Source organism: Poeciliopsis prolifica, unplaced genomic scaffold (genome assembly GCF_027474105.1).
Source record: "Poeciliopsis prolifica strain line A6 unplaced genomic scaffold, Auburn_PproV2 SCAFFOLD002, whole genome shotgun sequence".
Lineage (NCBI taxonomy): Eukaryota > Metazoa > Chordata > Actinopteri > Cyprinodontiformes > Poeciliidae > Poeciliopsis > Poeciliopsis prolifica.
The window spans coordinates 18,710,497-18,723,807 of record NW_026562377.1 but is presented as its reverse complement, the minus strand read 5'-3'; the positions used below and the strand labels follow the sequence as shown (position 1 = coordinate 18,723,807).

Here is a 13,311-nt window from a genome sequence, read left to right as displayed (position 1 = left end):
GAAGTAACTTAAAATAATTTACCAGCCAAACAATACAGTAAGTGCTTCCTAGGAGAAGTTGGTGATTTTATGTCTGTGGATTTATGTCTGAATTAGCCGAGAGTTTTTTTAATGTTCCTCCGCGTGGGTTTCTCCAGGTACTTCCTCCCATAGTTAAAAAATCTGCATGTTAGTTTAATTAGCCAATCTAAATTACCCCGAGGTGTGCCTGTGTGCATGCATGACTGCATGCTGCCCTGCGATGAATCTGTCCATGGTGTACCCAGCCTTTCAGCAACTGACTAAAGGCAAAGGCCCTCTCCACGATCCTGCAACCACAAAGCAGGTGGAAAAGATGGTTGGATGATTTTGTTTTAGGCTACACTCTTTATCAACAAACTGGATGCTGCTAAGGGATTTTGGAGTAACTTTAGGTATACTAAACAAAACTAGAAGGATTCAGAACACCTTTAGATATAGGATAAATCAGTACCACTTCTGCATCTCGATTGCAATAAATTCAAAATGCACTCTCCTTGCTCACGTAAACAGAGTGCAATCTTCTAGAAAACATTTTGCTGAAGTTCCGGCTACTGATGGTTGTGTTTATTTACATCTAATACGAGGCTGAATCTTAAGTCAAAGTTGCCCAACTATTGAAACATTAAAACACACACAAGTGATACAGACAATATTTAAAGTATTTGATGAAATAAGAGAGACCACCTATGGTACCATATATGTTTGAACTTATCAGACTTTGGGAGAATGCAACCTCTAGTGATTAAAAAAAGTGGCAGCACAGTCTGTTCAGCCTGTGATGTTTCACAGATTTGGCAATGGCAGCGTATTGAATTTAAGATTTTGTTTTCTTCCTGTCAGCTCATATGCCGATTGTAGCACAGAAGTTGCTAAAGCGTTTTGCTTGTCACAAAAAAGTAAATAAATTAAAAAAAAGATTTTGAGACGCCATGTTTATAGATATTATGCATTTCCCAGCTAGCTAAACTCATTACATCATTAGTCTGGGTCTCTTCTTGTTCTTTGCCTTGTCAGCATGTTTGGTGTTGGTATTATCATTAGTCGTTTGTTAGATAAGGCTAATTGATCTCCACCTACCCTGCATATTACTGAAATGTTGTGATCTACTTGTTCCACTGACTGTGCAAAACTGCTACATGCTCAGCACAATTTGACCCAGAGGAGCAAAGCATATCCCTAAAGAAATTATTTCATCATCTCTTACTCCGTGTCTCTCATCCATAAAACCTAATTCCCCTCACCCCTCCTCTTTAAAAGATGCTACTTCATGCTGATGTGAGGGTAAATGTTTGCAGGCGGAGTGACCTGAACACCCCAGGCGGTTCTGTGGAGTTTGCTGTCTGAACTCTTGACGAGCGAAGGCTCGTGTATCTGAATTGTTTGTGTAAGAGCTCCACTATAGGGGATTTGGACAAGGCACACAAGCTCTGAATGTGGAACCCTGAGCTGGCCTCAGCATTGGATTAGCTCACCCTGATCCCCACCACCTCTGAACATGCTCCCTACTATTTCAAGATCTCTCTATTTGTGCCCAGCCAAGCACATTGTGGTCAGTAATCTATTGTTCTCTTCTCTCTAAAGAGAGAAGATGTACACCTCATCCTTCTCACTGGTTTGTCCATACTTTTCTCTGTTTATTTTGCACTTGTTCTTTCTCCCTCCATCTCCTCCAGATAAATTCCCTTCCCTCACCTCTTTACTCTTGCCATTCCCCTTTCCTCTGCTCATCCCCCCTTACTCTAACTAACTCTCTCATTTTATTCCTCCTGACTTCTCTAAAGGGGATCAGTAGAGCTTACAGGCCTTCCTTCTTGGGTCATTACCGAGCTGGCCTGACAAAAAAAAAAGAACGCTTGCCTTTTCAGAGAAGAAAAAATCAGACGCACGCTGCTGATGTTTAATACATAGGCTATGCTTTGTTTTCAAAAGATAAGTTTGTTATCAAAACCTTAACATACACCAGTAACAACAGCTGAAGCTCTGCTCTCTCAGTTTCACACTTTGATCTCTTGCTGAGGATCTCCTCTTCTTTGTTTCATCACATCTCCAATGTGGAGAAAATCTGCCTGTTTGTTTGCTATACTCAGACTTGCGATCCAACAAAACATTGCTGATAGGCTGGCAGTTCTGAACACAAGTCTGGCAAAGAAAAAAAAACCCTAAAAAAATCCAGTGAGTAAATGCAAATCCAGTTTATGGAAATGTACAGCAGAGTGCTGGCCATATTTATTGGGACACCCATTATAAATGTGTAAAAGCCTCTATAATCAATACTCATTTTACCACTAATATCCATCTGTTAACTGCTCCCGCTTATCCTTGCTGGGTCGATGGGAGGGTTGGACGTGCCTGTCTCCAGCAGACATTTGTAAAACTTGGACAAGTCGACATGCTATCAACAACAATGAAAAAAAAACAACAACTAAAAGACTCACAAAAAATGTATTCAGATAGACAAATTAACCAAACATATAGTTGTAAAGTTGCACAGGACTGAGCATCTCCTTCAGTGTCAGGAGTGGCAAGGAGAGATTCAGAAGATTTTGTTCTTCCACCTGCTGTTGGACTCTACAACAGATCCCCCTGCAACTGACCACTGACACACATAGGCAAAGACATAAACATATGCAACACACATAGTAGTTTTCTGTTGAGTGCTCTTAAGTACAGTATGTATGGATGGACACCTTTTTCCCCCTAATGTGTTTTTCTTTTATAGGACTTGAGAATGTTGGTATGCAACTCATCAAATATGTTTTTGAATGGAATCATAAATCATAAAAACCACGCTCTGGTGGACTCTTATGGATGTCTGGATTGTGGTAATCCCTGAGCCTTTCAGAGGGAAAATGATCCAAATCATTTGCCCAGATCAACAGAAATGGTTCAACAAGCTCAAAATCAACCCTCTTCTGTTACTTCAGTTTGAGCAAAAATCAAGTCGAAAACTTGTAATGTGAGCTGAAGTCAATGCAGGTACAAGTGTTCAACAAGAAATCTGGATGATCTAGAGAGATTGCGGAGAGGAAGGAGATGGCTGATTGATTGATGGATCTCTTAATTATTTCCAAGCATGGGATGTCACCCCTTTTGAATAAATGCATTAAAGTATTATACGTTATTTGGATTAGTCCAAAGTTTTAAGTTTGAGAATATGCAATTGCAACAAAAAAAACAAAAAAAAAAAACAAATTGATTGTAAGACTTCCTCCCCTCCCCCCTGTTTACATGTCTTTACCAAAGGTTTCAATGAGTGTGGTACCATATAACCTGTAGTAAACATGTTCTTTTGTGTTTCTGTTCTCGTGTACATCAAACTTCCCACTGGGTGTGTTTGAATGAGGGAGAAGGCAAGCGCGTGTGCCTGTGTGTGTCAGAGCCAAATGTACTGCATGTGTTTGTCTGTTTGTCCTCTCTGTGTGGGTGTGTGTGCGTGGGCGGCAGGCCTGCCTTGAAAATGCCAGAGCCTGTTTCTAATCCAGGCCTCCTCAGTGGGTTGCAACTCTCGCTGTGCCAGGCAGGCCTGCTGCAACACCAACAGAGCCCCAGCTGACAGCTAGTCTGCTCCTGTTTCTGCCTTCTGAACAATCTCTAAGCTAAAAAAAAAAAAAAAAAAAAAAAAAAAAAACACTAACAATGGGTTAAGCTGAAAAATGAGCAAAGCCAAGAAACACAGAGAAAAAAGCAAATGCTCAAGAAAACCATTTAGCCTGTCAGCAGGATAGGTCTTGAACTGAGAAAATATAATAAAAATACAAAATCATCAGTCTATAAAAAGGAAACAAAAGGAGGCAGGTAGTAATGGTGAGCTGCTGAGGGATGTGTGGGTTTTGGTAGCAGGTTCAGGATGAAATCAGAGTGGTTAAATCTGATTCATCCTCTGTAAAGACGCCAGGCTCTCTAAGGAGGTGGTGAATGGTGCTTCAAAAATGAACTATCAGCTGCTGTCAGTGCCAGTCGTCAGTGCCATGTGTGATGGAAAATCAATCTATATCATATCAGAGGACCTGTGAGGAGAAAATGAGAAAGACAGATCCCTGCTGCCTCCTCGCTGTGTCTCTTTAAATGTCTGCCCAACAGAAGCGTCCCAGAAAGGCTCGCGTCATTGGTGACGGAGACGGTCGCCATGCTGGTGGCTCAATGTGTAACGGCTGCTGTTCTGCTAGATTAGGTAGGTGATTGGCCATTAATATTCATTTCACAGTGTGTCTTTGTTAGGTTGCAGCAAAGGCTGCCGGAGTGTTTGGATAGATTTACTCTACCATGTATATTTCCCATTAATTCCAACAGAAAAGATTAGTTCCCTGTGTTGATTCTTTAGATGTGCTGTCATACTTTTCCTATTTCCCACATATTGATAACATATCTAAGAGTCGCATGTTTTTTTTTGTGTTTTTATATATAAGAAGTTTGAGGAATATGTTCTGCTGTGACTGGACAGATTTATGTTTCCACAATGACTATGTCTGGTAGTACCCCGATCCCGCCTGGCCCTGTCTGGTTTTAATAACGTTCGAGAGTTCCTCCAGGAGAAATGAAGGTCTAGCAGGCATAAAATCCCAGTAACAGGTCCATCCCTAATGGACAGCAGACTGGCACAGGTGATCTGAACTGCCTTCGCCATAATGAGATTAAGGGACTAATTAGTCTGACTGTGTGTTTAGCTGTGACAGCGTTCGCTCAGGAATATATGCCCCCTATTGGACTAGCAGTGTGGCCCCTGAGAGAATAGGCCAGACTGAGTGTGTCCCCGGCGTCTTTCCCTCTGCTGTACTGAGAGGCTAATTAATATCTTTCTGAATTCACTCTCCCAGCTCCTGTGCGCCATGCTGAGCTTTAATCCTGCAGTTATTGGTTTAGATTCTGCCACTGGCAGCTAAATGCGTACCAAAAAACAAAACAAAACAGCAATCTGAGCATTTTAGATGGGGAAATATTGCAATAATTAATCACCAACATAAGAATTACAGCAAATGAGCAGCTACAGCTTGTAAAAGTAGGCAGTGGAGAAGCATCAACATAACAATCATCTGCTTCAAGCTACAAAAGCAGCTGAACACAAACAAGATAAATTATGTTTGCCAATGACTATGAAAGGAAGTAAAATGAGAACTGGAGATTTAAAGTGACAATCAATTTAGAGTTACACCAACATAATTTGTACTTTTTATTTTTTGTAAAATGAACCGTTTAAGTGCTTACTGGTCACGGTAACACCTAGTGAAGAAGTGTTTAAAATTGAAGTCAGAAGAAGACACTGAGAACAAATTCACTGTTGCATGTCAAGATCTGCCTTCAGTTCATACAGGCTGCAAGAGAGTGAGAGAGAGCAAGACTTCAAAGGATGGCAGGGAGCCTGAACAGGCTTAAGATATTCTGTACTTCCAAATGCATGTTAAATGTGGAAGTATTGACAGCTTTCTTGATCTTAGAGTCAGTGTTTAAATCACAATTTTCTGAAAATAAATATATAAATACAAGGAGACGATTGTTATACTACTGCTAACTGCACTAATCAACTTCATAATTATTTTCTCCTTTTCAATTTCTAGTAAATCATTCATAGATCTACATATATTTTTAGTTCTCAAAGAGAAATTAGAATTTGCTAAATCAGCAGGTATAACATCAGATTGGATTGGCCACTAAATTCTGATCAGGGCAAATAAATCAATCTCCCCTTGCGCACTCTGTACATCACCCTTTTATCTCCACCTCCTAACCTGTTAAAGTCATGCCTATGTTTGATCGCCCCCTTGGCACCACTCTGACCTGTTCATTTAAAATGATGTGTAACTCTCAGGTTTGCTTGAACACTCATTTGTTCCTCAGTGCAGTACCAGCTGCTGGGGCCAGTAAGGGACCCCATACTGACCACCATGCCCTGGGAGCCCTAAAATTGGCCACTCTCAAGCAAGTAAAGAGACAGCTGAGTGTCATTGTTAATGTGGACACACAGCACCACAATGGCAAAATCAATGGACCTATAGGGGACATCAATCTTGACAGCACGAGACCCCTTTTGCTCGTCTCACCACTCTTCTAAAGCTCCAAATGAATGGCTACCAGGAGAGCGGGAGAGAAAGAAAGAGGAACGGAAAAGAGAGAAAGAAAGAAAGCTTGAGGCACTGACAGTGATCTTTCACTGGCCTTTCCTCCATTCATCCCGGGGGGGTTTGCTGTCCTTTGAAGATTGTGTGCATCTGACCGACAGCCAAATGGCCAGCCATCCTAATTCACCCAAAACAGGCAGAGGTTTTTAGGTAAAGCCTCAGAAGTGCAACACAGCAGCTGTATGCATTTGGCATCATTTCTGCATTTTTGCATTTTCTGCCTTCTCCCTCTGTTTTTCCACTTCCAAAAATCTAATTTGCACTGGGATGAGATGGACTGGAAACAGCATTCCTTCTTTAAATAAGAACAAAAAAAAAAAAAAAAGCCACTTGCTTTGTTTGCTGGGAGACGCATAAGAAAAAAATAAAATTAACAGTGAGGTTCATTGTCTATGCCACTGACTTGAAGGATAGCTGCTCAGAACATTAACATATATGCAGATAGGCAGCGAGTGAACGAAAGCCTCCAAAAACAGAAGAGATCAAAGACAACAGAATTAAGGCCAAGTAATGAGGATGTTGGCAAGCGCTTTGCAAATTTATTGATTGTTTGGCAAGCTTTAAATGTTGCTGCTCCATTTTCTCTGTGTCTGTACTGTATCCTCACAAATCAAGCAGGGTGGGCTTTAACAAGGCCCTGGTGTGGAAATGATTTTAGACGAGAGACTAATCACAATCTCATTTACACTTAAACAATAATGTATTTGAAGGAAGAGAGCGCGGGAGAGACATGGGCAGCCGGGGGAGCCAATCACAGCCCCACATCTCCTCAATAACCTATTCTCTAATCAATTACAGGCATTAAAGCAGGAAGCTGAACAAGACTACAGGAGATTAATTCTCAATTCAAAAGGATTTGAACCGGAAACAAACAAACAAGCAAAAAAAAAAGAAAGAAAAAGAAAGATGACAAATATAGATTGGAATAGAGATGCCATCAAATCTGCTTGCGTTTGATGTCACATAATCTGTTTAGTGTACATTCAGACACAGTTTGATTTGTTGTTCAGGATTGAGTTGCTACCATTTATGAACAGCATGAGGGATAAAAAGGTTTGGGACAAAAAAAACAGTATTGGTTGAGAGAAATATTGCATACAGAGGAGCGGAACAGATGAGGGCAGAAAGGGAATGCAGAAATTATTTGGCTCAAATAGGATGGAGAGAAAAAGAGGGAGACGAAAAATGATGAAGAAAAGAAGACAACTACCTCCACGGCTCTCGCTGTCTGCCGGTTTCACCTGGATGGGGCGGGTCATCTGGAGTAGACGAAAGACAAAGCAACAGAGAGGTTAGCATCTTTGCGACAGGCTAAGAAAGTCAGGGTTCTCTCAAAACAAATCAAAACTTCTTGGCAGAGGGTGGAAACTGACACACTAGCATCCTTCATTACAGCAATTCAGTTCAACAAAAACAGCCTGGCCCTTTCCGTCTTCTATACAGAAGGTGTATGTGCGTGTGTGGAGGCTACATCTGTTCATTCTGAGGTTTTTCTCAGCAGCTGCATGGGATACATATGTGTGTCTAAGAGAAAGAGGCCAAGAGAGTCCTAATAAAAGTGAATCCAGCCACAGGAGGAGAGAGATCAATGCGGGCCTATTGATCCAGGCCCTTGGGCTGTGGAGAGTGTCTGGCTGGGAAGAATTCTCTGGTTAGGAGGCTCACTCTAATCCACTGGACCCTGATAAGAATGGCATTGCCTGGATTAGATGCCTGTGTCATCACAGCCTTTGTGTCACGCTCTTCTCCTTCCCCAATATTACCTCTTTCTTTTCTCATTATTTCTGCTCAAGCCAAACACTTTCTCTATACTTGTTGGGTCCCTTTTGTTTGGAGGAAAATGTAAAATGATGAGCGATGAGCTATCCTCCCGACATGTCTTTCTTTCTTTTGTCAGTAGATTTTTAAGTTATACTTTCTGATTATGCTTGGACTTACAAGGTGGTCTTGCTTTTGTGACGTCATCAAAATCTTGTGAATATGTTCGCAAAATTTTTACTTAGCATTCAACGTCATAAGCAGAAATGTAAAACCCAAGAAAGACCAATACCCAATACTCTCACAGTTTGAACCTCTAGCTTCAAAATGTTTTATGAGGATTTTGTGTGATAGATAGAACAAAGTAGTGTATAAGTGTTGACTGGTTTTGTTTTAGAAATAAACTCAATGATGTGGGGCTTACTTCTGTGTTCAGTCCTCTTTACGAAATATAATCCAGTGCAAACAATTGCCCTCAAATGTAATAGTAAAGAGATCTGTGTGTGATTTAACTATAAATCCATCTGTTTTGTGAAGACTAGCTCGAGAAAATGGCAAAAAGCATCATGAAAATTAATAAACATGGCAGACTGTTCAGGTATAAAGCTACTGAAAAATTTAAAGAAGGTTAGGTTATAAATAAATCTAAACTCCAAAATTCTGAACATCCACAGAGAACCATCTAATCCAAAATCCAAAAATGGAAAGTCAATGGCAGACTGACATGTTTCTGGGAACTAGTTCTGTTCAAGGGCAATGTATGCATAGCATTGACAAAATAAGCTGTACGTGTCGCCTGGTGGAAACACAAATAATAAAATTTGAATCTGGAATTACAGATAAAAGTGGTTCTAAAAGGTATTTACTCACGTTAGAAAAATACAAATGCAAGTTTTTATTCCTTTACAGTTCACTTCACTCTTTTCCATTAAATTGTGTTGGTCTACCATATAAAATCCAAGTAAAAACACATTGAAGTTTATGGCTTTGACATGACAAAATGTGTGAAGTTCAAGAGGTATAAACACTTTTGAAAGGCATTAGATTTCAGCATTGTTTAATTAAAAAAATGAAAATAAAAACATTTGCCATCACAAGGCCTTCCCAGAAAAACCATTTTAAAGAAATTACCAAGAGATCGTTTTTCTTTAACCACCTATGTACATTTGACCCATCTTTCCATGGTGTTTTTTTTTTTTTTTTTTTTTTTGTTCAATTCCATAACAAGGATGAAAAGGTCAGATTTAAAGACAGGGCAATCCAATAAAAGCATGACATGTTCAAGGAGAAACACCATAATGGGATTTTAAAATGTCTTAATAACATGGTGATGTATGGGGGAACCGGACCAGGCCCAATTCATTAAGTGCTAAATGTATCAATTTTCACCTTGAGGAACTGAGTAACCTTCCTTTGCTGAAATTATTCCATAAATTTGCCCACTGTAAATAATAACTAGCTCCTGTTAAGACTTTGTGGGAAAGTAAGGAGGATGTTGCAGGCTTCTGAGAGTTGAGGTTTCAGCTCCTTGTTACTTGAGTGGCTCCTTGTCTGCAAGTGCTTTTTCTTCTCTTGTACAACATAAGCTAAGTAATTCTACAGTATGGTAATGCCAAGCCACAGGGTGCATCACGCCACAGCATGCACGGATAGATTACAGCATCACAACCGGATGCATGTTGAAAGCCTGAAAAAAGCATTCTCATATGGGAGAAAAACAACACATTCATTTTAGACCTCTTTTCTATTCAGACACAAAAAAATACTTCTCTAATGTAGACCTTGATTATTTACATTGACAAAAATAGATTCAAAAATGCAAACTTGTTTAAGTTTGAATGTGCAAGAAGGAACTGCTGCTCCTTCACAATAGTACAGACTCAGGCAGCTCCATGGGGTGACTATGTGGGGGAGGAAACTCTCTCCAAAGCTAGTTACTGTTCAGCCTCCAACATGCCAGCTTAATGGTCTATTTATTTGCCCAAAAGCAGTGCATTATGGTGCCGAACAGCTGATGGCTCTCAGTTCGTTAAATTTCCCTCGAACACATGGAGGGGCGGTGGGGAGGAAAGCATATTTCCTATAGAAATTAAATGGACAATGTCTCCTCTTTTTTATGTATTTTGTCACCAACACAAATAAGGTAGATCTAATTTAAATACATTAAGCACTACTTTTGGCAAGAAAACGAAGCAGTCAATGCAGTGTTACTTTTCACAAAAGCTGGGCATATACACTAATGCAAACGATTTGACAAAAGTATGAAGTGCCCAGAAACAATCAGTCAATACGGATATGGTGTTTCTATGTTTCCTGATAATGTTAAAGAATTCTAGAATTAAAAATATAACGTATGCACAAGAAAAACAACAAACAACAATTTTGTTCTGCTAACTCCACCTATATAATTTTCTCTGTTAAATACACTTACAATACTCCAAAACTCTTAATTTATAGCAGTGGTTCCCAACGTGCATAGAAAATAATACTTTATGTCATAAAATAAACAAGGTGTTGGAAATGTTTTTATGACATTTTGGTCCGTACTGATTTGAAAGAATCACATAATTGCTGCAAGCTTTTTGGCTGCATTTTTTGTTCTAAATGCTCTGACAGATTGTTGAAGCCACTGGATCACAGTAAAAAAGTTTTGATTAAAAGAAACTTCAATGTCCTTTCTTCTTCACTCTGTTTGAGGATCAGAACTTGAAGAAGTCGTCTTCATCAGGTCAAGACACCTGATACACTGACTTATTGCCATGCTATGAGCTGAGTCAGTATTTTAACAACTGAGAAAGAAAGAGGCTGGTGAGGGTATTTTATATACATTATAGATTTTGTGAAAATAAAGAAAAATGACTAAAACAATCATAATTTCTGTCCTGTTTTGAATCTTATAATTTTAAAGTAAAAAGCATTGAACAAACTTGCATGCTGTAAAATATGGTGTTGAAAGAAAAAAGAGAAACTTTTCTTAAGAATAATCCATTGCTGCTTTCAGTAACGTTTCCCTTTAGTCCGTTGAAATCTCAAACACCAGAACCGGGTAGACACGAAGGAGAGCTAACTGTGTTGCTCTAAGGACTCAAAAGGGCTCAGTTCACAACCTTCAAATGAATCTACCTTTATTCTCAGAAATATACTCCTTGCTTTTTTTCTTCTTTTTGCTATGAGCCTTTCTCTTCCTCTATTTCCCACTCCACAAAGCTCTGCAGCTCCAAGGGCTTTGACAAATCTAAAGTTCCATATGCTTTTATTGAGCTGCCTCATTTGCCCAGTTAAGCCCCCAGTCAGTTGAATTAAGCTCTTAGCTCTAGCATGAAGCTTTTTCATATGGAGGGTCAGATAGAAACCCCAGGGCCTACAGTACATAATGTAGTGTGCAATCGTCCTGGAAGATCCAGCTGCTTTGTCTCTGTTCATTAATTTTTGAGACTGATGGTTGGCTATATTGTTACTAGGGCTAGATATGGTTGATTGAGAACACCTAAATTGGATCTCTGTTCGACCAACATAGTGACATTGTACATATCTGAGTTCTTAGAACTTTATTAAACTTCAGTTTCAGGGTATCTAGCTGTTGTGTGTGTTTGTTTTAATATTGGAGCAACACTAAATGGAGTTGGGTTCCAGCCCTGATAGATGGCCCTTTGATTTCAAATTATAGAAATGCAAATAGTATAAACAAGCATCTTGTGTTTACGATTAATGTTATCACAACCCCTAAAACCTTATTTCAGGTTTCAAACTACTCTGGCTAATAGTTTCAATGGTAGACCTCTGTTACTGGTCGTAACTGGTATTTCTCAGCTATGTTACAAATGGGAGGTTTGATCAAAATGAAAATCATCTGATTAGAGATGCCTGCTATTTTCTAAGTGTGTGTTTTGCAATAATAACTCTGACATAAAGATGGAAAACACATAAACTTGTGTTACTTTGAACTTATAAAACTTCATGTTTAAACATAATGATCAGTGTATTTTCATTGGTTGTTGCTTCAAGTAATCAGATCTTCATCCCCTATTGTGAGCGGTTGTTGGTCCAACAAAGAGTGGGTTTATAAGTCGTTTTATTCATGCTGTCTATACAGCTCTGCAGTGAAAAACAGGAAAAGAAAAAAAAAAAAAAAAAAAAAAAAACAAGAGATGACCCGTGTGTTCCATCTTAGGCCGAAAAAATATGTATATTAATGGTTTTGTTAGCAATTAATTATTAATTGTTGTTTATCATTAAACTGATTATTGCTGTGCCATTACCAAAATCGGCTTGGTAGAAAAATCCTACACTATGCAGCTCCAGCACCTTTCGCAACAATAAAGCCATTAAATAAATACATTTACTGAAGCTATTGGCCATTTAAGAAAAAAAAAATATATATTACTTAGAAATAAGAAAGCAGTTGCAAAACACTTATGCAACAACATTTACTTACAGTAACTTACTGCAATAAAATAGCACTAACAGCCATACAATATGTGTGATGTGTCCTGGCCTTCATTCAGGTTTAATATAGAGTAATGTTTGTCCTGGGATCATTAATACACATTAGTGGGCCATCAAAGCTCATATTGCTCCAGTGCTCAGTAACATGAGCATAAACACCCCCCATCTGACTGGGCCGTTTCGCCTGATATAATTAATATTTCCAATTATTGATCTGAGGGAGTGCTGAGTGGTGACTGTCCGGGGCCCCTGGCTTCATCTAATAAATCTGTACTGTATACAGTGGGAAGGAGATGGAGCAGAGAGGGGGGGAGGAATCACCAGGGAGGAGAGCTCTTTCATGGTTGACAATCGTGAAGAGTTTGGTTCAAATTATAATAGTTCATTACCAATAAAATGACAACTTGGCATAATTTATTGAAAAATTAGGGTTGCTCAAGCTTGATGATCAAGTATATTTCATTTCACCAAATTAACTGAATACGAAGAAGAAATGCTGATTTGTACATGAATATGCAGTAGTATTACCCAGAATACTCCAATTGTTTTCACACCCAGTAATGTACACAAAAACCCTGAAATAAATAATTATGGAGACCTGGTGAGCAACTCTTTGAATCAGTTCCAACAGTGAACTTTTAATATATTTTTCTTACCCTGTTTTAGAACAATGATCCATAATTGCTTAAAATAACACAAACCAGTAAACTATGACAAAAATAGGTAGTTTTTCTGTAGTTTTTGGTCCGCCAATGATTAGACTGAATCTGTGTGAGCATGTTCATCTGGGAGAATGTTTGTGCAGGTGATTTATAATTTACTCATATGTGGAAATTTGCTGGCGGCAGCAGTGTGGTGGTCCTGATAAGAAGCATCAGTCGGTGCCGAGTAGATGGCAGCCACTATAAGCTTTGGGATTCCTATCAGAACCAACAGGATTTAGAGCTGGAGGCACTGACATGGACAAAAAAAC

The 13,311-nt window shown here is 39.1% G+C and overlaps 1 protein-coding gene across 6 annotated transcripts in view; it reads right to left on the bottom strand.

The window, feature by feature from the left end:
- Positions 1-13,311, bottom strand: part of celf5a (cugbp, Elav-like family member 5a) — a 221,658-nt gene that overhangs the window by 94,484 nt on the left and 113,863 nt on the right. For all 6 annotated transcript variants that reach the window (XM_055047006.1, XM_055047030.1, XM_055047013.1 and 3 more), the window contains exon 3: positions 7,345-7,393. In XM_055047006.1, coding sequence (XP_054902981.1) covers positions 7,345-7,393 — 49 coding nt within the window. The remainder of the gene's footprint in view (positions 1-7,344; positions 7,394-13,311) is intronic.